We start from the raw sequence: 19,416 nt of genomic DNA on the forward strand, positions 1-19,416 counted from the left end.
CGTTTTAAAAGAAGCTCTATTTTCTTCAGTTGTTGAGGAAAATGCTGCAACACTATTTTGCTGAGAAGCTCCAGGAATGTTTTGTGGACTAGAAAACTTCAACAGACTTTTCATCACCATGGGAGGGAGTGGTTGATGAATGAATTTTCATTCTTGTGTGAACTCTTCCTTTCGGTTATTCCATGAAAGTTATTACTAAAATATTAAGAAATCATATCTCAAGCAATCAATCAGGCACAATGAGTACCTCCCTGTGCTGAATCTATTGCTAATGATATATAATGTATAATGTCATTGTGTCCTGATATGAATACAGAACAGCTGTAAAGTCTGACAGTTTAAAGAACAGTCGTCACCAAATGTTAAACGGACAGTCGCAGTATTACACATGCTACAGGATGAGTGTGCCCTGCCATTGTTGTTGACACTGCTTATGTGTATGTGTCACATTCTCTCTGGGTTCCTGCCTCGCAATTTTCTGTTCTGCTGCCCTGTGTGTCATGGTGGCTGGCAGGCAGGCCCTGCCTGATGATGTCAGTGTGGCTTTAATAACTAGGCCAATGCCATGATGGTTGGTTGTGTGTATCACCACCATGGATCCCTGTCAGTCCTCTCATCACTTATCCAGAGACAATGAAGGATACATAGTGACAATGAATGTGTAAGAGGGGGTACAAAAGGGAGAGGGGATAAGCAGAATAATGGTGATTTGCTGCATTAAATCTAATCAGTGAGATGAATGAGAGCAGATAAGGAGATGAGGGAGAGTTGCAGCTGAACCCTCAGCTGGGTCGCACTCACTCACTCTGTTCTCTGTATGTCAAACAGTAGTGGACATCATTGTAGTGGCATTTCTTATGTTGAAGTTGTGGCAGCAGCTGTTGCCCCCTGACACTGGAGTGCAACTAATGATTATTATTTTTTTCTTTGTTATTAGTCATATAATTATGAGAGAAATGCCCACTGTAATTACCCAGAGCCCAATGTCACGTTTTCAAATTGCTCTCATTGTCTGACTAACAATCCGAACCGCAAATGTATTTGATTTACTACCATGTAAGACCAGGAAAAGCAGCACATCCTTACATCAGAGAAGCTGGAAGCATGAAACTTTTGGTATTTTACCTGAAAAAATTATGAAAAGAGAATGATGGATTATTAAATGTTAGTAGACAATCCAATAATCCAACTACCTGTTTCAGTTATAAATTCATACCTTAATAGCCTAAAATTGGAGCATTTTAATAATTTCACTTGAACACTTTCAGTCCCTGTAGGTTTCAAGGTTTTTGCCTTGGCAACATGTGAGTGATTGCAGCATTGATTCATATGCACCATAGAGACTTTTCATATGTGACATCACTTTGCTAAAATGGGAAGTGAAGACCACCACGAACTGTACTTAAGAAAACACTCAGGATCTACAAATCTGCTAGAGTAGCAGATGTGGCTTGTAGAGGATTGTAAAGCCCCTTGAGACAGTCAAAAAGCACTATAGGACCTTCATCATTTCCAGTAGTATCCATCAGGATTCTCATATATTTTTAAAAAATCTTAAAGGAACACGAATGTTTAAGTTCTTTAAGGATTCCCACAGTCCACTTGGAGATCTGTTTTTATATATAAATATATATATATATATTTGTTCAAATAAAGCCCCTTCCCTTCCTCTGCATTTAGAAATAAAAAATTTAAAAAAATCATAAAATAGTTATTTTTTTCATCCCTTTATAACAACACAATGTGTGGTTCTTTAAGAACTGTCAACGTTCTAGCCTATTTTTTCCAATTGGATATCATATGTGTCTTAAATGCCATTTTTACAATTATTAGCCACCATTAGGCCCATTTCTTACTTCACACTGAACTTTTCTATGATGAATTCATGGAAAATCAGATGAAAGCACTGTTTAAAATGCCCCAGAGAATGCAGTGCGTGCCCCTCCATGTTTCAGCATCACACAAATATAACAGGCTTTCCTTGGTTGCCATAAGCTGCATTCTAACGCCGTTTATGTCGACAGTTTCCTCTCATCCGGTCACTGACAGAATAAGTGTCCCAGCAGCAGACTCCACATTTATGATCAATGAACTCAGATCATCGACAGAGGGCTGCTCGCGCCACATGCCGGCGCGCCGTAAACATAGAAAATGAGTGCTAGAGCTGCTGTGCAGTTCTCCAGATAGAAGATCGGTTCATCATCCCAAACAGTTCTTCAGTAATTTTAAAGAATGGACGTGACATCGTAACTGACTGTCTTTATTATTTATGAATAAACCCAGTGAAGCTCTAAATCCAATCCAGGAGTTGGTACGTCCCGGTCTATGTTACTCGTATCTATCGCCATTCGGTCGTGCCTTGACAACGTCGTGAACGCGCATGTCAGGTTCGCTGCAGAGACCCCGCTGCCTCGGCTCTCACGATTAATCGTAGGGATGGTGTTGACAGCGAGAGGCGACGGGCGGCCAGTTTTCCCCGTTTAAATAGATGACAGGGCCAGGTGAGATTACACTCACACGGGCCGAACACTAACATCCCGGAACCCGACCCGTTTTGTGGATGAAGACGACGCTGCCGGGCCGAGGACAACGACAGCGATAACGTTACTGATGGAATTCCCAGTCGTTGCTAGATGGAGAAACCGAAAGGGTGGACTCGTTATTAATAATTAAAAAATCCCCTCTGCTGCTAAAATAGAAGGAAAATGCATCTGCACCAGGTGCTGACGGGAGCTGTGAACCCTGGAGATTGCTGCTATTCGGTGGGAAGCGTGAATGACATACCTTTCACGGTGAGTTTTATTTTCATATTGCTGTATTTGCTCAAGATGACACCCATTGAGGCTAACGACTGACTAGCTAGCAGGGTAGTTAGCTAGCTAGCTTGCTCGCGCTCCATTGGCAGTAAACGGGCTGGCTAGCGAGGTAAAGCACTAGCTAGTCGGGAAGTGTGCTAGCCAATCTGCCGCACATAGGGATTCACAAACAGTGAGCCGAGACCACTCGGGGCAGCCTTATCACAAGCCCCTCTTTCGTTTATCTTGACAGTCTGTCAGGCATTTACGAGCTAACATCCTCACTCAGAAGCTCAATGATCATGTCTGCATGTACTCCTTCGGGGTAACGTTATATTATTTATTATTCCCAGACGTTAGCCACTCAAATGACCTTTAGCTGCATCTCGTTACGTTAGAATTACTGCAAGGGAATCCCTCTGCGCAGCCATAACATTATCGGGGGATATTTGTAAAAGGGACACGCTCCGACGATGTTGTGCAGTGCACAGTGCAGGTGAAAACGCAAGGGGCTTGACAAAAAGTGCGCACCGCTACAGGGAGAAAAAACTGTGTTTAGTCTGGTTTGCAGGACTAGCTAAGCTCGCTACCATTTGGCGTTAAGTCCTCCTCACGGATCATTAGCTCGCTGTCATCCTAGCATCAGCTGCGCCAGTCATGACGTAGAGAGCCATATATGGACACATGAGCTAGAGGCTGAATGAAAGTGTGTTGGTCGAATTTAACATATTCACAAACGCGGTGCCATCTGTCGTCATTTGAAGTGTAGCGAGATAGAAATACCTTTCATTTATATAACCAGCGTCTCGCTCAGTTTGACTTCATGTGTTTATTCAAACACTTTACCTTCAGCCAAATCCTGTGTCTGCTGTTTATCGACCTCTTTGAGCTATACATATTCTTTGTCTGTCTGAGGTCTGGCAACTTCCCAGCATTTCTCTCAGTGCTTCAAGTTGACAGGACCGAGGAGCCCAGTCAATAATCCATTTTGTGCAGTGAGACATGGGAAGATCCAATAATATTACAGCCTATTTTGTGAAGGCAAAAGAGCAGATAAAAAGTGTACCGTAGATTGTGAGCCAAGCAGATGTTGTGTCTCTTTTGGTTTAGCCATCCTGAGTCAGCTCTTGTACTTGAAGCGGAAGACAAAAGATGCTGATTTTATTCTGATAACTGGACGATCTTTCACTTCCCACAGGGAGGAGGGTCGTAGTTTGTTTTACCGTGACCTGTTCATATCGAGCACAGTTTTCATGTTTTCGTGCAATCACAAAGATTGAAAGCTGAGAAAATATCCTATTTTGATTGATTTTTTTTCCCCGTTGATGACTCAAGCGGATGCAGCCGCCATGTCAGTCGGGACCGGATTCATGTAGTCTTCTTTTTGATCATAGTTTACGCCAAGTGCAAAGTGACTGCATTCGTTAGATTCTGCCAATACAGGCTCACAGTAAATTCTTAGGCAGCTATATTGCACACCACCATTCGCTCATGCTGAGAACACTGTGAGCCTCTCTAATGGCTGCCAAATCTGGGCTTGGTCTGTTACTGCTGCCTATTAGTGAGGTGCTGCTTCGTTGTTTTATTTTTATATATTTTCAGAAACACAGACACACTTTACTCCCTCCTTTCTGATTCCCTCAGTCCTTTATGATATAGTGCACTTTACACTAACCCCAGATCAAGGGTGTTTGAATGTAAACAGGCGGGCTTTGTACCTAGGGTCATATCTGCTCAACAACATAGGACAGAGCTGGTCGTGAGGCTAAAGCCTCGCATGTAGCCGCAGGGCCCCAGTTTCTATGCCTGGTGTTTTCATTCTGTGTCTGAGAGGATATTTGAAGAACACTAGACATCATGTCCGAAGCAGTTACACTCACACTGACCCCTAGGGCTCCTAGGCCAGACCCTGCCACACATGCACACATGCACATACGCACACACACACACACACACACACACACACACACACACACACACACACACACACACACCTAACCAACAGCAGCCAGTGCACCAGTTCAAATGAGCAAACATGAGGCTACTGGATATATTTGTGTCTGTGCTTCAGTTTCTACAATGTTTCATGCTTAACTTTGTGCTTTGGAATATTAAGAAAAATTGAAAGATTACATTTTGTCTGAATGATGGACAGTATAATATAGGTCCCTTGTCTTGTTGAAGCTTGGGTGGATGCCGGGCAGAGGTGTGGTCCTTCATTGGCCTCAATATTCGATTTGATAACGATTTGAGAGGGAGATTTTACGCAGCGTCCAGTTCATGCTACGCAATAGATTAATAAAATCCAAATGTCACCATATGTTCACTTTTTTAAAAAATGAGTGCATTTCTATCACTCGCTGCAGATATCTGCTTCCCCTCTGCCCACATCTCCCGACTTTTTATAGCTAAATTAGCCTAATGTTCGCCCACAGTTTTTGTGCCGACTGTTTTGTCCAACCATGACCAGAGAATGTAGGCTGTAATCTTCAGATCATGCACTGTCTCTGCAATGATACAGAATCTCCCACGGCTGCGTTGTGACGCATATTAGAATCGAGAAATTTCCACACCTGGTGGTGTGGGTACAACTTTTGTGTTGAGAACTTACTGTCAGAAAGGCTAGAACTAAGAGTAAGAATGTGAGGGAAGCAGATGGCAATGAATAGAGAGTGGGCGATATGGCCAACATCATGGTTTATGTAATTGTATATGACGTTAACGACAATGCCACCTCAGAGGTGCATTACCACCAAAAAGTGTCATAGCATGTGGTCATCATGGTAAACATTGCCTTCAGTGCATTCACCTTGTGGCAGCTGGATTTGATCACGCTCACACAAAAATACAACCCTGATATACTATAACTCTCTCCTGCTTTGAAATGGTATTGCCAAATCTCTACCAGTGGGCACATTTCTACCATCGCACACTGTCACATAATCCACCCTAGACATGTGTAAGAGGAGATGTGTTCAACACCAAAATACATTTTATTCTTTATCAAAATGAAAACGTAATGTTGGTCGACTGTCAGTAATCTAGTTATTACCATTACATGAATAATTTTCCATTTTTGATCATTCGAAATTGTTTGTATCTATTAACAGCTGAATGACAAACATGACTGAACTGTTTACCATTGCTTTCAGCTATTAAGTGTCAATCAAAAACTAGATGATAATGTCCTCTTGAGAAGTTGCAAATATGGTTAGAAAGACAATTACTGTGTGTGTATTAATGTTTCTTTTTTTTTTACCTGTGGTTGTAGATGAACAGCCTAGCTGGTTTGATATGCAGAGCGGCAGATGTGTGATCCACTAAAAATAGAATTCACGTGCTAACTACAAAGCACAGAGAGAGTGCATTACCTACCAAAGCTGCATATTCCTCTCAATTTTGTAATCTTTATTAAGGAGAGTATTAATTATGAATGTGGATCTTGATCTACACCAGAATACAGATATCATGACTTAATGTAAGACAGTGATGCCAATTTTCAGAGGTTACTGAAATCCTTCATGAAAATATTCAAGTGTTTGTATTTCGCAAGTATGGCTTTTCAAAATGTGAAGTGTTTCATACCGATCACCAATGGGTCTTTAGATTTAACATGTTGGTGGAAACCCACCAAATGCTGTTGTGTTGCTACAAGTAGATATTGCCCAGTACATTTAGTCATGGAGTTATGTGAACCATTTACTCGAAAATCATATGGCTTATCAAAACACAAATGATTACACTTTTACAAGCTCCTTAGTTACATACCGAAATCCAAAATAGCTGAAAATCTGGCAGAAATGGGTTCAAACTTCTCAAATCAAGGAACTAGGGCACAATTATTATTTTTATTATGTCCTACAGTTCAGGATTTATAATCCAAAAATAGCATCCTTTATAAATTACAACAAGGTACAGTTGTTTGCTTTGGTCATGGCATAATTGTCATTGTCATAAATGTTAAATGTTAAATATGTTTAGTAGTTGTTTTTTTTAAGTTGCTGCAATGTTATGGAAATTGAAATGTAACAGACAGAATGGAGATTAAAATCATACTTAGTGGAGTTTGGCTGTTATGCCCACTACCTCATTGAAGTCATGCTGCAGTGAATAAGAACAACGCCCATATGATGTGAATTTATATCTTAGACAGTATGAATACTGGACGGAGCTTCTAGGTCTGATTAAATGTAAGCTTATGAGAAAATTATCCTAAGTTTGACTTGTTTCCTAATAAATTCATGGTCTCAATCGATAGTTTCAAGTCTTCTTCAATATGAATTGTGTTAATTTTATAAATTAAAGCTCCACTTTCTAAGAAAGTTGATTTTTGAGTCTCACTCCAAACACATCAAATACTTCCTCTTTGAGATTGTAGGATGGGTTGGTTGATCAGTATTTTACAAGTTGGAAATGAGATTCAAAAATGACTTTCTTGCTACACAGTTGACCTTTTAAGGTTCCATTTCGAGTAAAATAGACAATAGACTTTCTCAGGTTTTCAGTCAGATCCATGCAGGATAGAGGCTTAGCAACGTGTATCCTCCCCAGAGCCACCCTCTCATCCAAATATGGTCACTTTTGGTTCCAAAGAAGATGGTGACAGTCATAATGTCAAAGTCAAGGCTTCAAAAAACAGTAGGCAACAAACCAATGGGTGATGTCACGGTGGATTTACCCTTGCTATAGACACTGGGATCAAAGTACAGGTCTGTTCTGTAGGGATTGCCAGGGACAGTTTCTTCATACATATTTTACAGAGAGACAGGGTTACAGGACAAAATTGATCATTGCATGTTTCTAAATATTTGCAGCTATGGCTTTTGACTACAACTCAAAGTCATCTACAAACGTGGCAGCATGGTACACATGGTAGCAGCTGTGTCAGTGGAACATGCTCGCATGATTGCGTTAGGCACAGGGACTGGACTTGCATTAGCAGAAATGATCTCTCACTCTCTTCCTCTTATCTGCTTTCATTACCGCAGCACATGACTGCATTCACTCCTTTCTTTTGTTGTACGTTTGTCCTGAAAAGCAGCTCAATCCCTGCATCACAGTGTTCGCCATTACATTATTCAAATAACATTTAAGATGCTCTTAACAAGTACGATGTGGATCGACTTGTGCAGCTCTCATCAATAAAAGCATGACATGTGGATGACCATGCTGTCTTTTAATAGACTACAAATAGAGTTTGCTGACTGTGCTTTTGAAAGCATGATACAAGGGTTTCCCAGAGTTGGGCCAAAAAGGAAAACAGCTCGAAAAGGTGATTCAGTGAGGGATGTTTTTGATTAGATTTGTAATGAGTAGTTGATTAATCAATTACTCAGATGAAAGACTTTTTTTGTTATAATTGATTAATCATTTAAGTCTTTTTTTTCAAGCAAAAATGTCAGAAACTTGCTGATTCCAGCATCTTAAATATGATTATTGTCATTTATGACAGAAATGAAGAGTTTTAGGTTTTGGACAGTTGGTTGGATGAAAGAACAGTTGGAAGATGATACTTTGGACTCTGGGAAATTGTGTTGAACATTATTTTGCAATATCAGGACTTCTGTAAAGCTTATATGAAATAATAGTAAGCTCCTGCAATGCCAGGATAAGAGCAATTCCAGCCAAATAACTCCTCTGCACTACTCAAGAGTTAAATAAATATAGTTCACATTTGACGAAACAGTAAGATCACATTACAGTCGTTTCTCTGCTCACCTTAGTTTCAACTGCCTCCTCAGTGTTAATGTGTTACAGAGGTAATATTTGTCCAAAGGCAGCAACTTTCTTGATGTAAGCAGCTTTCCTGACTGACAGGAAGGAAGCATTGCTGCTGCAGGGTTGGACTCATTAAGTCAGCAGATTTATGAGCTAAAGATACTTGGGTCTAGATCCAAGTACATCCATATACAGAATCAGTGGCTTCTTAATGCTGTCTGTTGCTGAATCATATAAAAATCTTGATAGCTGGCTCAACATTGAATTAATTAGAATGGGCATCCAGCAGACCCTCATGTACTGGTTTATTTGAAGGGCTGCATTTTGATTGGAATAAATTCTCAGTTGACTAATGGTCATAAAAATTTGTATCTCTTATCTGAATATCTGTCAGACTATTTCTCCAGCCCCCTCCGTAGATGAACACAGTTGTGCAGGCAAATCTGTTGCTTAATTATGACCAAAGCGTGCAGTTTCTGTGAACGTTATTGAGATGCAAGAGATGGGAGATGTAATTTTCCTTGTAATGACTGTTGAATATTTCATTTCCTATTAAAAGACTGCAAAAACAAACATAAAAACAACTGATCTGTGAGCAGATTCAGAAATTTCACATTTCTGAGTCAGTAAACACGCTGATATTTTAGTTCTGTTTGTTTACGCCGGTAAATCTTCTGTGGTTGTGTCAACATTAACTATGATGCCATGTATCAGTATTTAGCTGCTACAACTAATGAATCGTCAGCTTTGTATTTCTTTTCCTAAGTGCCTTATTGTTTTACATGTGTGTGTGCATTTGGATTCATGGATGATAAAAGAAATCCGGGACACACAGAAGCTGAAATCCACAGGAGCAAAGCAGTACTGATGGGGCATCCTGTTTAAGGCAGATTCACTCTGCTCACCAGTCTGGCTGAATGTCCCATCGGGTCCAAATTACCTAGCTGACAATAAGAGTAAAATTGACTTAAACATTTGTGTGTGTGTGTGTGTGTGTGTGTGTGTGTGTGTGTGTGTGTGTGTGTGTGTGGGAGGTGCAGAGCAGCCCTAGACAGTGCGTGACGGTGACCGCTTTTAATTCCAGCTGTAATGTGCAGGAGCAAATGCCGCAGTGATAGTAAAGCACACACTGCGCCTTCCTTACTTCTTCTACGACCTGTCTCTTATGTATTATTTAATAATGTGTGAAGTATGATCGTATGACGATCTTCACTTTAACTCTGTCCCCGCCTGTCACTATATATAATACCACTGGCTGTAATGTCGTCCTGTTGTGTGACCCAGTGGTTCCCAGCCTCTCCTCCTGTTCTCCTGAATAATGAACGACGCGAGCCGTCATCCTGGCTGTACCTTTGCTTCAAAGCCAGCTTGCCTGTCTCCCAGGTGCTGCTGCCACTCCTGCCATTCTGCACATGACTCCCAAATGCCAGCAACCCCCATTGTATCAGTTTACCTCTATGCCCATTATCTTAATATTAACACAGAGCTGCCCATTAGGCTTTAGCATTAAGCATGTGCTGTGCGTATCTACTTTTGGTCATGCAGTAGATCTGCAATGTGGGATCTTATATCAATTTTACTGTTATGTTCTTCTTTGCTCGATTTACCACCTGCCAGTGCTGTGGTGGTTTAAGGAAATGGCACGCTGCGCTAATCCTGTTGTAATATCTCACACTGCTAATGCAATATTCATATTAGTGCCACTGAGTGCTATGATGGGCTGCTGTTAGTTATTTATATGACATTATGTTGTATTTCCAGTTTAAACATATTCATGTGGAAATTCAAAGCAGTAAGAAACATAATAGACAGATCCATAAAGCAGTAGACTATATGAGACACTAAGTTTATCATACCTGATACCAATGGCTGATAATTCCTGCTTCTCATGAATAATATCGATAAGATAACCAATGATTTAGCATTTTTGTATTTTAAGTTTCTAACCTGTCGTCTTTGTACACCTGAGGGTAAGAAAGGCTAGGATGTACTGAGCAAAGATGGATGATTTAATATTTCATAGCTCCATTGAGGTTTTGTGTGTTTAAAAAAAAGATTTTTTCCCCCTTCTCCTTTAGGAACATTTATGCAAATTGAAATGGTCTTATCTCCCTCTGAAACTGTAAGGAAACATTCACATGGGCATCATGTTTGGCTCTGTAGTGTACACTCCATGGCTCAGACTGTCAACTCTTTAGGTACAAAGTGGTAAAATGAGATGGGATGGACCAGGACTGGCTGGTTGGCATACTAACTTCAAAGGATGTCTCTGCAACACAGTACATGACATAATGTCAAAACAGTTATTTCTTCTATTGCTGCTCTGGTTTCATTTGTTTATTCTGACTCAATCTGATTTGGTTCCTTCCCCTGTGCCCATTCCTTTTCCAGGCCTATGGCTCAGGTTGTGATGTAGTGATCTTGGCCAGTGACTTTGACTGTGTGCAGATTATCCCCGGAGCTCAGAATGGAAACATACAGGTGGGCTGTGTGGAGTGCTCCCACCAGCTTGGCAGGGTAAGTGTTGACTGCACACTCAGACACTCTCCCACACGCAGTTTTAGTTTCTCTGTGTAGCCAGAAGACATTGTCAGTTATGCTGAGCACAAAGAAGTCCATTTAGCCCTGCATTTGTACTGCCCATGCTTTCCTATCCTTTCGCTATCCCGCTCTCCCACAACACCACCCCCCTCTACCCCTCTCCTTTGAGAATGGCAGTGCAGAAGCACTGATGGGGTGAGTAATGTTGTGATGATGAACACAGATCTTTATTTTTAGATCGCCGCATCCTACGGAAACACAGTCTGCATCTTTGAACCTCTTTCTACCAACCCAAACAAACGCCACAAGGTGAGCATGAATGTCAGTATTTTAGACTTGTATAGCGGTTTGAATCAGCATATTGTGAGTTTAATTACACTTGTGTGCCAATAACATTGCATGGTGTGTCGCTCTCCTGTCACTAACAGCAGCTTAACTATCAGTGGCAAAAGACAGGACAGTTCTTCCTCGATGCCATCACCTACAACCTGGCCTGGGACCCACAAGGTACGCCAATGCTTTGTGTGTTAAACTGATTCCCTGACTGTCTGAATAAATTAATCCACACTACCACTGCTCCTATTACACCCCCCTGCGGTTTGTCTGGAACAACATGTCCATTATGTAATAGTCACTGTGCATGTGGATCTGTGTACTGAATTTGTCAACGTGGGACGTGAGGTGTGTAACATAGTGTTTTTTTTTGTGTGTCATCAGGGAACCGCATCCTAGCAGCGACCGAGCGGCTCCAGCTGTGGGCTCCACCACTGACAGATGCCCTGATAGAGGAGGAGGATGGACAGATAACTGACGACAAGCCCCACCCTGTCCTCAATGACTGGAACTGTGTCTGGCAGTGCAAGTACGTTGTTACTTTAGTACATACTGTAAAGCATCAAACAGGATTAATTTGGGAAAAAATCTTGTTTCTTGGAGGTCATGTACATTAGGTCAGCAGCAGAGTCACTATCAAAAGATAGTTTAGAGCCAAATACAGCAATGTTCTCTCATGTCTGTTGCAGAAGTAACTATGTGATATTCTGACAGCAGTGTCAGCAGACCTGTGTCCTAATTTCTATTCATTTCATCAACTCTTGATCTGTTGTCTTGCAACAGTTTTCTTTAATCAAGTGAATGTGAAGAAATGGTTTTAAAAAATACCTAAGTTTACTGTCAATTTTCTGACTGACCAGACGAACAAGACAAATCTGCAAGCTTGTGTTTTATATCTTTTGGCAGATGTCTGATACCCATCCTGTTCAGACAGATTGGTCTGTTTCAGTCCAATCACAACCGTTTATCTAATATTGGACGCATTGATGCGAACGACCAAGAAACTCAAATGCTTTGCATGTAGAGCCAGAACAATTTCACATCTAACTCAGTGAATGAAGGCTGTATTTTAACTAAGCCAGAGTTGGTGTTTTGGGGGGCAGTGGAGAGACTAACCTACATGGTTTTGATCAATTTTATTTTGTTTCTGTAAAGTACAAATTCCTGCCTTCCTCCGTCTTGTCAAACATTTAAAATAACAAGCAAAGCCTCTTAGTGGCAAAAACAAGCTCTTTGATGGAAGCAATTGACCCCATCACATTGGTGGATCATGTGGAAGCCACTGCATGCTGGTTCGCAGCTGCTGGCAGGTGATCTACTGGACCAGTTCCAAAACCTTTTGTACCTATTCATCATTTTATCACCAAAATGCTTAAGTATGCCCACAGAAGTATTGATGCTACACCCACACACAGCTCCACTCTGCCTGCTGTTTTTTGTTCAAATTTGTTTGTAGCCGAGCACTGTGTCACACATTATGTGCCTCTTATTCTTTGAAGGTTTATCCAATTACGTCCAGAGACATTATGGTCTGCGCCTGCACCCAAATACATTGAGAGATTCTAGCCTTTTTCCCATTTGCGAAGTCAAATTTGCAATTGGGAACAACAATAGCACTCAGTAGACTGCATACCTCTGTCAACCAAGCCTAATCCAATATCAAACTCGGTAGCCCTGTGTCACTCGAAATTTTAAACCATCCATAACCTCTTGACCATGTCAGCTCACCAGATCTAGGATTTGCGTCAAATGATACTCACTCATAGGTACAAGTCACCTCAATATAAAATTTTCCCATCAAGATCCATGCATTAGTCGCTGAGAAATTAATGAGAATGTAAACAAATGCCTTATTACAGAATATATAAAAAAATAAGAATAAAAATCCTCCATTCTTCACTTTATCTGGATTTGCACCAAAGGTTAATGAGTTCTATTCTGGGCTGAGACACATCCTCCATCCAAGTTTTGTGAAATCCTTCTGACAAACCCACCAACAAACAAACAAACTCGGATGGAAATATAACCACCTTGCTGGAGGTAATATTGTCGGGGCATTAGGAGAACAGTTGAATGTTCCTAGCGTGCACTGTTTTTTCCACTTATGCCCGTAGAAAGTTAAACAGGCGAATATCTCTGTCTTTTTTCCGTCAGCTGCTGTGTTTAGCCTTTTTCTGACATTCACGCAGTAAAGAGTTCATCCTTGTCCTCCTGAGCTGACAAAATGTTATCTTCAAATCTTTCTCTAAAAGTTGCAGAATTACACTTATTCCTAATAAAAACTTATGGGCAGTTACTGATTATCCAAACTACTCGCATAAAAGGTTTGTTTGCGCTGGTGTGAGCCACTCTTTTGAATTTGTGGCCTCTGCTTTAAGCTGTGTAAACAGACATAGACACATGATACCATATTAGTAATTGTCAGCTGATGACACACATGCATATCCAGGAAAGAAACTAGAACAGGGAAGTGCAAGCTCAGAAATTACCAGCAATAAGTCATGCACAAAGTAACCACACAACCGCAGTGACAGCTGACAGAAGGACCAATTATGTGTGTGGAGAGTTTGGAGTTTTCTGTCGAGAAGTGAATATAGCTGATATCGTTGTTTACGCTTGTGTTTCTCTCAGGACTGCAGCATCTGTTCATGTTGCCAAGTGGTCTCCTGATGGGGAGTACTTTGCAACAGTTGGGAAGGTATGTGATTCATGCAAACACGTTGCAAAACAACACATTGTTGATACGTTTGTGTAATTCTAAGGCCTGCGATTATGTTGTTATGTAATGTATTTTCATGCATGTGTTCGCATACACAGGATGACTGTTTGCTTAAAGTTTGGTACCCCACCACGGGCTGGCGCTCTGCAGTGGTGGTCCAGGACCTCTCCGATAAAAGGTCTCCTCCTGTTCACTTCTCCTTTGTTTACTTGGCCCATCCTCGCTCGGTCACTGGTATGTCCTGGAGGAAGACCAGCAAGTTCATGCCCAAGTAAGACAGCACACACACAATCTCACAGTCAGTAACATATTTATCTTGAGGGCTTTAGCACAGATTGGCTCAGAAAAAAACATTTTCCACTTTCCATTTCCATTGATATGACTATAGTATTTTTGTCCTTTCCTCTATATTATAATGTATTAATTGATTTTCCTGCAAAAATATGCAGTCCTGTCGCTGACGAGCACTACGAGCTGCTATGTCTGGTCATTTCACACCATTTGCACTTATCTGGGACTGTTCAGCAAACTACGACCGTTGCATTGGTGGTGGAAGCAGCCAGAGAGAGGGAGTTTGTTTGTTCCACTGAGTAAATCAGCGATTGAATCGATGTAATGCAGCTTCTTTCTTTTATCTCATTTTTGTATTTCTTTCCCCCTCATGAAAGAGATCAGAGACTGAGCAAAAAAAAAAAAAGTATACAGTGTCCAGTGTTTCCCCAGGGACTCAGTTGTAGCAGCAGAGGTGTCGCTCCCATGCAAAACATTTGTTTGTACATCTGCAAAGTGCGATGTTCGGAAAGTTTCTGTTGGTCTGCCAGAACTTATGGCGTGTGATGAACCGAATGTAGTCCCGAAAGAAAAATGTGTCATCCTGCCCCCCCCCGGGATTTAGACCTTCTTGATTTGACAAACAAGCTGTTGTTTTATACGTAACCCCTGTCAACCACTAGATGATCATCTTTATCAATTGGGTGTGGCTAGCTAGCTGTCAATTATTCTTAAATGATTCATTGTTTACTCTCCTTTTTTCTAGAATTAGAAATATCAAACAGCGCTAATTTACTTGAATTTACCAACATTTTCATTGATAGAATAACAATTAATGACGATCTTTTAAGAATCCTGTCTAAATAATCTTTAATATCTCTGAGGGAGTCTGTCAACCATCGTTGATTGACAGCAGTCGCATGTCACGATGCAGTGTGTGGTATATGTACTGTCTTTATCAACATGCATCAACCAACGGTTGTTTATTGCACAGATTAGTGTTTATTCACATTTCCCCGACACATGACTGCGATAGCTGTAATGTTACTGTGTGCCACTCGTGTAAAAGTTGCAGGTCAGTCTTTTTTCCTTTCTGCAAAATTGATGATCCTGACTCCATCCTTGCGTCAGTGTTTACATTTACCCGATGCTTGTTGTTAATAATTGTTGAGCTGGTATGTTTAGGTAAGAGCAAAGTTCCTCGTTTATATCCTTTATGCTTTACTCGTGTGTGTGAATTGACCTGAATATGAAGCAGTCCTCTCCGTTTCTGTGCTTCTGACGGTGTGTGACAGTGCAAAATAATCTAACGTTATAAGAATGCTTCCTCTTTCTTCTGCTTATATGCTTTTACTCCCTGGTGTGTTCATTGACCTGTAGCTATATGAAGTGTCCGTTGCGCAAAATGATACAGACTAACACTAAGATATATGAAAGAAAACACCCCCCTTAAAAAAGATCCGGGCACTGCGGTCACATTTCAGCTACATGAAGGGGAAACACTGGTGTCTTATGCAGTTTTTCATCAGAAATATTATCAGTCATCAGCGTCCATCAAGACCAGGTCATTTAAACAGTCTTGTCTGTGTATCTGAAGTGTTTTATTGGATCTACACTTAAGAAATGCTCTGGTTATTTCCTCTCATGCAGTAAAAATCTGGAGATGTTAGAATTATTCCACCCACATGAACTCCCACTTTATTAGCATTTTTTGTGTTACAATAAAATTCAAGTTCACGTCTGTAGCGAGGGTTGTAAGAAGCAGCCAGCTTTTTAGAAAATAATCAAATAACTTGTAGAGATCGTGTAGAGTAAACCATGCTGGTGTGTGCTCATATGCCAAATACCACTACCAGTTACATTTTGGTCTCAACACTCAACTCTGTCTTGATTCCATGATATATACAGAACATTATCTGTGTGCTTTAAATGTTTTTAGGGTAAAAATATTGGACAGATTGATGAAAAATAAAGAAAGCACTGATTGGTTAACAGGAGCATTTCCCTGTTGTGTTGTAGGGGCTCGGTGTGCAATGTGCTGCTGACATCCTGCGAGGATGGTGTGTGTAGGTTGTGGTCAGAGACCCTGCTGCCAGAAGACAGCCTGCTCGGAGGACAGATCTCTGAGAACACACACTCCTTCAGCTCTAGTCTGCCAGGCCTGGCAGGCAACAAGGACAAGATCCAGCATGCTTTGGAGGTACATTTATTTATTCCGTCAGATCTCATCAGAAATAACCCATAAGAGAAAACATGAAGTATATGTTGTGTTTGATAAAGGTCATTATATTTACTTGTTCTCCATGTTTTATTGTTTTGCTTTGCTTGATTAGTCAATCCACCACCTGAAGCATCTACGCCGGGGTCGCCGACGATCCTCTGCTCTGGTGGCACACAGTGAGCTGCTGCCCTCTCAGCTTGGCACACAGGACGCTCACACTCACCGCCACATCGCTCATCATGCCAACGCCCTGTGTCACTTCCATATTTCAGCCAGTATTAACCCCAACACAGGTAGACTGTCTTTGTTGGAGCTGTATCAGATGTGTTTCTATATTTGGATATATAATATATAACTTCCTCCTCCTGCCTCCATCTTCCTCTGACAGACATCCCAGCAGCACTGGCTGACTCTGCAGTGTTCAACCCAGATGATGGCAGTGGTGGTGGAGGCTTTGTTGTTCACTGGCTTAACAATAAGGACCTCAGCTTCACCTCCTCCATGGACCTCTTTATGCTGCAGCTCCGTAAGTTCTCTGAACAGCAGCTGGAGCAGACTACCGAGGACCCCCTAGACCCTGAAGGATCCCCTATGAAGTTTGACTTTGGTAAGACCCTCAACCAGGCCTGCACAAGTTCCTTAAAACATACTAGCTTAAAAGCAGTATTGTTCTTTAAAACACATTGTTTTCTGGCTTGTAGACCTAGACGAGATGTCTGACAAAGCCTCCTCAGAGCAGGGTGAGGAGGGGGAGCCAGGGGAGCAGGGAAGCACCAAGGCTTCCTCCCCGGGATCTAGCTCCAGCATGCCTTTGCCCTCCATGCTGCTCGAGAGGAAGATGGAGACTCTGACCACAGAGTGGAACAAGAGCCCAGACATGCTGTTCACAATCCACCCTGCCGATGGATCTTTCCTGGTGTGGCATGTGAAGTACTTGGACGAATTCAACCAGGGCATCTTCAGACAGGTTCAGGTGAGCAGTAAATCATGAAAAATAACACTTTTGCATGATCGTAATTTTCAGTTTTCACAGTGTTTTACTCACTCGTAAACCACTTGTACACTCAGAGCGGCAGCAGTGTAGTTCTAGTTGAAGTTTTTCTAAAATGTAAGGTGACTCAGCACTCCCCCAGCTTTATGTAAGGCTTTTTTCCCTCCGGTGAAGATGCTGTACCCCTGTGTGCATGTGGGCTCTTAAATCTTTGTCATGTCACAGTTCAAAAAATGTTCTACAAATCTCCTTGCCTTTCCTGAGTAGTATTTGTTTACATATGTAAATGTTATCTAACTATTTATCTTTGTGAAACTTCACACATTACTTGAAAGTTGTTATACACTCTATATATAATACTGCAATTCTTGTATACAACATAAGGACATCCCAATCAAGTTTTTGGACACAGATCGATTGATGACCCAAATTATTGATGTGATATTAATGCCATTTTTAAATTGGAGAATGAAATTGAAATTGACATAATGTGATCAGAGAAAGTTGTTAGAACTACAGAAACATTCCACTCTCAGTTTGTGGTGTTGCAGTTAAAATCGGAGGCAGAGCACTTCAACCAGACAATAGACATGTTACAGAATTTAACAGTAATCGCCTGACAGCAGGCGTGATTCACTATTGGTGAGTTTTAACTGGTGAAAGCAATAGTAAGCCTGGGATAAAAGTACGATACACAACCAAGTTGTTTGTATACTGTATGTAGTATATAAGGACAGATTAAGAAATGCCAGAGTTATTTCTGTGTCTCTGTGTACCCTCAGAATCTGAACTCAGTGCTGCGGCCAAATCATTTTTTACATTCGCACACTCAAATTTTCACTTTGGTATGCAGTGAGATGCTCACACTGTACAGCCCGGCTGTCCTAAATGAGAACTGTTCTGCAACACAAGCAGGCTGAGGAAGACAAAAAAAAGAAAAGTGTAAAGAATTTTAAGAATTTGATTGACCGCTTTTAGCCGATGATCCTTTAAAATGTGCCTGAATCAACCTGGATGTCCTCTCTCCAATGAAGCTTGCATGAAATGTCACTGTTCCTTTATCTTTGCATATGCTTCACTGATACTCTACCGTATGCAGAGATGTAGCTTTATCAACCAGACCATAATAAGTGAACACACACTTTGGCATTGTATAATAAAATCTTTATAATGCAATCTACCAATATGAAGTTCACATACAGTATACTGTAGAAATTGATAGTGAACAGTATGCATGTACTGTAATACGCAATAAGCTCTGTGTGTTTATGGTTCAAATGTAAACAAAAACTAGCAAGCGAAAACGTATATAGTAGAAATCTTTATTGTCCACTCAGGTGGAAAAAATGTTGTTGCTTTTGATGAACTATTTGGTGTCAAATTGGTATGAATTGCTTATTAGGTCTCAATATGTAAGAACTTCCTTTGAGAATGTGCACCTTTGTTGCTCATATTTCCCTCCGCCTCTCCCACCAGGTGTCCTTTGCCTCCCGCATTCCAGTGGCATTTCCTACAGGTGACGCCAACTCACTGAGTAAAAACATCCTGATGTACTCCTTCACTTTGACTGAGAGTGAGAGTGCTGGAGCAGGGGAGCAGGGGAGGATGGTTCAACGTGTCTCCCACTCTGCTTCAGCCTCGCTTGGCCTGGGTTCACCCGCCCTGGCCTCCTCTCCCAACCTACGTCTTGGCATCAGTCCTGCTGTCATGATGGTCTCGAAGCATGTCGATGGATCTCTCAACCAGGTAAAACGTTGTTAGGAACACATTTGAGAGCATTTTGTCATGTTTTTAAATGACTTCCGTTGATCAAGTTGTTCTCTAACAC

The 19,416-nt window shown here is 41.2% G+C and overlaps 1 protein-coding gene across 7 annotated transcripts in view; it reads left to right on the forward strand.

Moving 5' to 3' along the window:
- Nucleotides 1–2,356: 2,356 nt before the first annotated feature.
- The window catches only part of dmxl2 (Dmx-like 2), a 50,326-nt gene continuing 33,266 nt past the window's right edge, over nt 2,357–19,416 (forward strand). For 6 of the 7 annotated variants that reach the window (XM_030413217.1, XM_030413221.1, XM_030413222.1 and 3 more), the window contains exons 1-12: nt 2,357–2,792; nt 10,905–11,030; nt 11,292–11,363; nt 11,483–11,561; nt 11,772–11,916; nt 14,019–14,085; nt 14,205–14,377; nt 16,396–16,576; nt 16,710–16,890; nt 16,986–17,204; nt 17,299–17,570; nt 19,065–19,334. In XM_030413217.1, coding sequence (XP_030269077.1) covers nt 2,706–2,792; nt 10,905–11,030; nt 11,292–11,363; nt 11,483–11,561; nt 11,772–11,916; nt 14,019–14,085; nt 14,205–14,377; nt 16,396–16,576; nt 16,710–16,890; nt 16,986–17,204; nt 17,299–17,570; nt 19,065–19,334 — 1,872 coding nt within the window. In that variant the 5' untranslated portion in view covers nt 2,357–2,705. The remainder of the gene's footprint in view (nt 2,793–10,904; nt 11,031–11,291; nt 11,364–11,482; nt 11,562–11,771; nt 11,917–14,018; nt 14,086–14,204; nt 14,378–16,395; nt 16,577–16,709; nt 16,891–16,985; nt 17,205–17,298; nt 17,571–19,064; nt 19,335–19,416) is intronic. The other variant, XM_030413220.1, reaches the window with a different exon arrangement.

Source organism: Sparus aurata, chromosome 4 (genome assembly GCF_900880675.1).
Source record: "Sparus aurata chromosome 4, fSpaAur1.1, whole genome shotgun sequence".
NCBI lineage: Eukaryota > Metazoa > Chordata > Actinopteri > Spariformes > Sparidae > Sparus > Sparus aurata.